Source organism: Calypte anna, chromosome 2 (assembly GCF_003957555.1).
Source record: "Calypte anna isolate BGI_N300 chromosome 2, bCalAnn1_v1.p, whole genome shotgun sequence".
NCBI lineage: Eukaryota > Metazoa > Chordata > Aves > Apodiformes > Trochilidae > Calypte > Calypte anna.
In genome coordinates, this window is record NC_044245.1 from 111,034,057 (window position 1) to 111,041,637 (window position 7,581).

The window sequence follows — 7,581 nt, forward strand, 5'->3', positions numbered from 1 at the left end:
TTTGTACTTTTACACCAATTACAGTGCTTTCCTTTCAGTGAGTTCCTCAAGCTGTGCAGAGGACTGACACCAGGAAAAGAAAAAACACATGACTGAGAGTAGCTCTGGAGGCCCAGGAACCAGGCTTAATTAATGCAAGAGAAATTATCTAAAACGATATGTCCCCTCCAAAAAACCAGATAGGAACATTTATTCGAACTTCTCTTCTGCTGCTAGGAGACAGAAATACTTCTTGCAGGCTGGACAGGCACTGAGAACCATAGAGCTTTTTTTCTGGATTATTTTACCTCAGTAATGTCACCCCAAAGACAGAGACATTGGTTATTACCATGTTAATTAATGTTCTGTTTGAAGTGGGAGCTCCTTTCTAGACTTTCACGCTGATGGGATGCAGACCCTTGCAAGACACTTCTCCTAGAAGACTTAGAAGTAACAACTGGCTGAAATCTTTGCCTTATAGAAATGCCTTACTTTTACTGGTTTTGGATTTGACTCTTTAATTTGAAAGACAGCTTTCTTCTTCTTCTATGTGTTTTATACTATTCATGTAGAGTGGATAGAGATGTAAATTCCTAATCTCAGTTCATCATAGAACAGCCTAGGTTGGAAGGGACCTCTTAAGATCATTTGGTCTAAGCTTTTGTGGAAAAGGGAGCCTAGATGAAATTATCTATCACCTTGGACTTTCAAAATATTTGATAAATAGAACTTAAGTGGAAAATAAATTACCTTTAAACTTCCATAGCAACCAGTAACTGAGTGTAAAATAAGTCAATTGTCTTTTCATGTTATCTAACTTCATTGATTTTCCAGTGCAGTATCACAGTGTTTTATCATGGCATTTGATATCTACTGATGACTCCTACTGATATCACTGATATTTTCTCACTTGCCTGATATACAGTATGTGCCTCTCTAAGCAAATCCGTAACAGAAAAATTAGTTTGATATTTTGATATTTTTTGTTCATCTTGAATATATGTAAGTATATATCAGAGAGAAAGAGCAATGAAGAAATGGTGTAGCTATTCCTTTCTATCTCCCCATCCTCTTCCATGTTTTCCAGCATGCACATGGTAGAAGTTTCTATAATTTTTTGGACATGTTTGGCTTAGCACAGTTGGAATAACAAGTGTAAAAATGCTGAGTCTAATAATCGTGTTAAACAGGACACACATAGAAGTCACATGCATGAAATTGCTTTGCTAAATGTTAAAGTCAACAATGTTTTGCTAAGCATTTTTTTTTCTTCCTAAGTGCTATATATATTCCATTGAAAGTCTGCCCTTCATAAATGTGTTTTTTTGCAGTTGTGAGCTTAACCTTGTTCTTTGACAGCGTTAGTGAAGAAGCAGATGCTGCTCTGTATCGGACTTGCCGCAGTTGTTGTCTCCCTGTGTGACCTACAAAGCATTTACTAGACCCCAGAAGGAGCTGCTATACAAAATAATTGGAAATATTATGGTTAAACCCAAACATAAATGCAGCGTTTCAACTCTGTTAAAATGTTAAAACACATTTTGCATCCTTTTTGAAAATACTGTTTCATTTCTCCAGAATTCAGGTTCAAACGGAGCCACACTGCACAACTACCTGGAGTTGAGCTGCTTTCGAGGCCACTGATCTCTTCCTGCAAATCTGTCCTGTCTTCATTTTCTTCTTTGCATTCCAAGCTGGGGCTGTAGTGGCGAGGTTTCATTAACAGGGACTTCCTCTTGTTGACAGGAATGCCTGATATCTGTTCTTCAGCTTTTCTCTTCTTAGCCATGGAGCACTTGTAGGCACTGAAACGGTCAGTTGGCAATGATAGAGAAAAAAGTGGGAAAAATGAGGAGTAAATTGTTGAAAAAATAGCCCCATCATCCAGTTTAATTCTAAGCAGAAGAGTAAGGACTGATAAAATATTCACTTGCAGTTTCAACAAGTTTTGCCTAGTGAATATTTAATTTTAGCTCAAGTACTCAAAGTTCAGGGCACAGGCAAGTCCCATTTCTTTCAACTGTTGCCTAAATCTCTTTGGGAGAAGGGGAATGAGGAGGAACAGAAAACAACAGCAAAAAACCCCCACTAATATCCTTAATCCCAAATAAGCATATGCTAAAGTCAGCCCTGCTCTGCAGTAAAATAAATACACCCTGGGAAGGATGAACAAATTTGTGGTCTGGGTTGATAATCCAGGAAAAGAGCTAAGGGAAAAAAGTATATTGCCAGTTATACTATAACATCCTGAGCCTTTGGCTCCATTACCTTTACTTCAGTATGGGTATCCAATCACAAACCTTGAGTTCAACAGCATAGAACCTGCGTGAAACACTCTGTGCCTTCAGAAAATTTTGCAGTACAGGTCCTTCTGCCATTATCAGTTCCCAGCATTCATTTCACTTAATTAATTCCAGCCATAAATGCCTATTTTAAGCTCTTTTCAGATCTCTTTATAGACTCTGGAAAAAGGCTCCTTCAGAAGGCAATTAATCCAACTTAAAACAAGATTTATCTAATAAGCAAGGTGAGTCATTCCCTGGGAAAGGCCTTGCCCAATCTAGATGCCTTTCAGATTGCCAACATGAGAAGAAAGGGCAATATGTTAAAGATCAAGATTTTATTAGATTTAATATACTTTTTTCATCTCCTAGAGATCCACATATTGATCTGCATAGAATTTCCTACTACAGATGCTTAGATATATGGTTGACTGTAGCGGGAAGAGCCTTTCTTGCTCCAGAGGCTCAACAAGCTGCTGGCCTCTCCATGCCTCACACCAGAGTGAGCTGAGGTCCCTTCTGTGGGTGTGTGTCCCACCTTTATTGGCCCCCTGATCTTGCGCATGCCCAATAGGGGCCTGTCCTAATCAGGCACAGGTGGACTCACACCCACTCACTGGCAATTCGAGGCACCTGGTTTATCTTGTTTCTCTACAGTTGACATGTAGATGTTGCGTCATATGACACCTCACTAAGGAAACCTGAGCCTTCAACAGTTTTTAAAATATTTTTTTTTCAAAGTGATTTGGCATGAATTAATTGTTCTCTCACACACAGTATTCTGAATTGATTGTTCTCTTGCACACAGTATTCTAAGAAATTTATGTAGGATGAATAATAGTTCTCATATTATATCTGTCAGAGAGGAAAAAAATTCATATAGGAATCTGTGTAATCCACTCAATGGTTTCTCGACCTTAGGCACCTCCAGGGTGCATTACAAATCTACATGATGCCCTTAGGTGCTGGATTTTGCATTTGGCTCACTGACTTAGCTGCAAGATTTGCAAAAAAATCTATGTATGCAGAACTCCTATTGGTTACACATATTACAAGCTCAACAGCATAAATTAATCCTTCCAAGGTATCTTATGTGCACCAAATTGGCTCAGGTTCTGATTGTTTTAGATGAAAGCATATGACTAACTTGAGCTTTTTGTTAAAAAATACCCATTTTTGGCTAAGGCCCTTTTTGGCAACCCATCATTGCAAACATGAAGGACATAGTAATACAAAGATCTGCATTTTAAGGGGAATGTTAAAATTCTACCATATTTATCTTAAAACACTGTGGATATTCTTGATCTTCTGAAAGCTAAAATGCTATGGGCATCAGGAATACTGAACATTAAGCACCTGCTCCAGTTGAATATATATTATGCTTGCTGTGTATTTTCTTTGTTTATGAGTAGTGGATAACATGAATATCATTTAAAGGTCAAAATCACAATGGTATAACATCCTCTCAGAAGCAATACCCTTATAAGAGACATCAGGGATGGATGTATTGTGGACAAATATGCTTGATTTACTTATAAGAAAATAAAATCAAGATCTTCTTAATTCATATTTATGAAAGACAGCTCATACTATTTATGATGTTTCAGGAAAACTGAACTACAAATGGCTGACAACCCTTCATACATAATTTTTTTCTCAGCCAAAGCTTTCACTAGGTTTGCTTTTGATCTTCCTCATTTACTTGTCAAGCTTCAAGTTTACCTGCAATAGCTGCTCTGACAGTGTTTAGGACAAAGATGAATTTCCAGTGTTTAATTCCCTGTTGACAAAGCTACAACTATTTCTTACACAAGCACAACAAACAGATTTTTAGAACAGAAGATCCAATTATACCATCTAGTATTACTCCTGTACAACACAAATCACCAAACCTCATCTGGCCCTTCAGATTCCATCCTATAATTTTACCTTGTGTACCTTCCAGTCAAGCTAAGCAAAAACACTGTAAAATTCTAAGTTTATGACTCCATTCCTGCTCACTAAGTACTAGTGTTTTCTCTAGTAAAAAGAAGTTGGAATGAGCCCACCACTCTAGGACAACAGATATTAAACATGTTGGGTTTTTACCACAGCTGTGAAAGAGAGAGAAACTCAGATGTTAGCAGACCAGACTCAGGAGTAGCTCGGCGGTACTGTTGCCACCTGCCACCTGCAGATCTGCCCTGGGAAATGAAAATGCAAGAATCCCATTGGTCTGTAATTATCATGATTTACAGAAGCAAATTAAAAGCTGCTGCATTAATGTCAGGATGGGAAGCCCACAAAATCTCCCTGGAAGCACATTGATCATGTCAGAAAGTTTCTCCTCTATGATGGACTTACGTCTCAGGTTGTCTTTAACTTTTCCTGTACACAAAAAGACTCACCCAGATTTCTTTTGTGATTCCCATCATTTTAAAATAAGTGAACACATGAAATTCATATTTACTTAAAATAGTTCCTGATGTGTTCCACCCTGATTACAGGCAGATGACAAAACACAGTTGATGCTTCTTTCCTGGGAAGTGCAAATTGCTCTCTGTAGGCCAGGAGGAGATTTTCCTACTCCAGCAGAGTATACTCTTTCTTTTGCTGCTGACTTTTCAAACTGCTGGTTTTGAGTTTTAACTCTAAAATGTTGATCTGCATAAACCAGTTTAACAATCTACTACTTTCAAGCAATTCTCCCTTTTTTCTACCTTGCAGTACGTATAAGATAAAGATAAAACCAGAAAAATAAGTGGTAGCTTTTTCTAGCACTTACAAATGAGTATTTGATAATGGACACTGGAAATTTAACTGCTACAAAAAGAATATATTTATGCCTTTGTAACATTCATGGCATGTCAAATTCACCTTTGTCTTAAAAAGTTTCTATTCTCTCATTTGCTTATGTCACTACACACATACGCACACGTACATTTGCACAGATTTGTCAAGCTGTAGTTTGTCAAATGGGAAACCTATAATTTAGCTTCTCCATTACTCATCTCATAAATTCAACCTTTAATAGTTTTGTTGCTATTTATCAATGGCCTGCTTGTTGTCATGGAACACTGATTCAGCTGTCAAGGTTATTTGGTAATCTGAGGCTCATAAAACAGGAGAAGCTCTTTTTATTATAAGCCCAAAGCCAATACATGGTGGGGTTTTTTTCCCCAGTTTAACTGTACTTGAATTTTATTAATAATTAATCAGTTTAGTACTATCTGTAATTAGCAGGATTTGGGTTTGCTTGGGTTTTTTTTTTTTGTTACCTAAATCAGCCTTGTGTCAGTTATCATAATCCAAGAGGCAAAAATCCAAGACAGGTAAGACTTCGTTGCATGTGTTGGAAAAAAAAAAATGATAAATTTTTCATATGTGTTTCATACTTCAATACTTTTTTGGGGGGAATTTACTGGAGTTTTTTCTTTATTTCTGTTCAGAGTGTAAGAGTGTAATTGTCATAGGAGATTCCCTACTGAGGGGAACAGAGGGCCTGATATGCCAGCCAGTCCCATCCCACAGGGAAGTCTACTGGTTCCCTGGTGTCCAGATCAGAGTTGTAACCAGGAAATTCCTGGATCTGGTATGATCCTCTGAACACTACCTGGTACTGATCATGTAGTGATGAGATTGCTGAGAGAAGTTCTCAGTTGACAAAGAGGGATTTTAGGGTGCTGGGATGAATGGTGGGGGGGATCAGGAGTTCAAGTGGCATTTCCTTCAATTCCCTTAGTGGCAGGGAATGCTGGAAGGAACAGGAAAACACACCTGATCGATGTGTGGCTCAGAGGCTGGTGCCATCAGTCAAGTTTTGGTTTCTGTAATCATGAGAATGCTTACATGGCACTGGGCTTGCTGGCAAGATGTGGAGTAGAACTATCCTCAAGGGGGAAATGATTCTTCACCAGGAGTTGACAGGGCTCATCAAGAAGGCTTTAAATGAGGCTTGAAGAGTGGGAAGGAGATGATAAAAGCAGATCCCCTACAGATGAGCTGAGTGGTGGCATAGCAATATGAAACTGATAATCCAGCCGAAGTGCATCAACATCAATGAATGCAGCATGGGCAATAAACAGGAAGAGTTGGAAGCTATCATGTGGCAGGACAGTTATAGCTTAGTTGCCATCACGGAAATATGGTGGGATGATTCTCATGACTGGAATTCTATAATGGATGGCTATAACCTCTTCAGAAAGGATAGACAGGGAAGGAAAGGCAGCAGGGTGTCTATATGTTAGGGAGTGTTTCAGTTGTATATAGCTTGATAATAACGATGACAAGGTTGAGGATGAGGAGAAAGGAGAATAAGGTGAATATCCTTGGGTGTCTGTTATAGACCACTCAACCTGGATGAGGAGGCAAACAAAGTATTCTAGAAGCAACTGGCAGAGATCTCACAATCTCTCGCCCTTTTTTTTTGTGAGGGACTTCAATTACCAGACGTCTGCTGGAAATACAGCACAGCAGAGAGGAGACAGGCTAAGAGGTTCCTTGAGGTGTATGGAAGATAACTTCCTGACACGGATGGTCAAATTACCAGGGGAGGTGCCTCACTACATCTGGTATTCACAGACAGGGAAGGACTGGTAGAAGATGTAGTGGTTGGGGGCTGTCTTGGCCTTAGTGACCATGACATTATTAAGTTCTCAGTCCTAGTGAAGTAAGGAGAAGGGGCTGAAAGGGTCCCTTTGGAGTTCTGAAGGACAATCCAGCTGGCAGACCGTCACTAGTGGTGCCCCCCAGGCCTAAGTTTTGGGACTGCTCTTAAACAATATTTTTATCAACAATCTAGATGAGGGGATTGTCACTCCTCAGCAAGTTTGTAGATTACACCAGGACAGATGGGAGCATTGCCTGAGGGTAGGAAGGCTCTGCAGAGAGACCTGGCTGGATCAATGGGCCAAGGCCAATTGTATGAGGTTTAATAAGGCCAAGTGCTGGGTCCTGTACTTTGGCCAGTATAACCCCAGGCTATGCTACAGGACTGGGGAGGAGTGGTTGGAAAGCTGCCCGGCAGAAAAGGACCTGTGGGATTTGGTTAACACCTGTCTGAATATGAGCCATCAGTGCATCCAGGTGGCCAAGGAGGCCAAGAGCATCCTGGCCTGTATCAGTGTCTCCAGCAGGAGAAGAGATGTTATTGTGTCTTTGTACTTGACTCTGGTGGGGTTGCAGCTACAGTACTGAGTTCAGTTCTGGACCTCTCACTACAAGAATAGCCTTGAGGTGCTAGGTGTATCCAGAGAAGCTGGTGAAGAGTCTGGAAAACAAGTCCTGCAAGGCAAAGCTGAGAGAACTGGAATTTTTTGGCTTGGAGAGACTTGAAAGGAGG

The 7,581-nt window shown here is 39.8% G+C and overlaps 1 protein-coding gene across 4 annotated transcripts in view; it reads right to left on the reverse strand.

Annotated features, from left to right (window-relative positions):
* ST18 (ST18 C2H2C-type zinc finger transcription factor) overlaps window positions 1-1,783 on the reverse strand; it is a 47,759-nt gene extending 45,976 nt beyond the window's left edge. For 3 of the 4 annotated variants that reach the window (XM_030445295.1, XM_030445293.1, XM_030445294.1), the window contains exon 1: window positions 1,594-1,777. In XM_030445295.1, coding sequence (XP_030301155.1) covers window positions 1,594-1,768 — 175 coding nt within the window. In that variant the 5' untranslated portion in view covers window positions 1,769-1,777. Of the gene's footprint in view, window positions 1-1,593 lie in introns of all 4 variants that reach the window. The other variant, XM_030445292.1, reaches the window with a different exon arrangement.
* Between the last annotated feature and the right edge of the window lie 5,798 nt (window positions 1,784-7,581).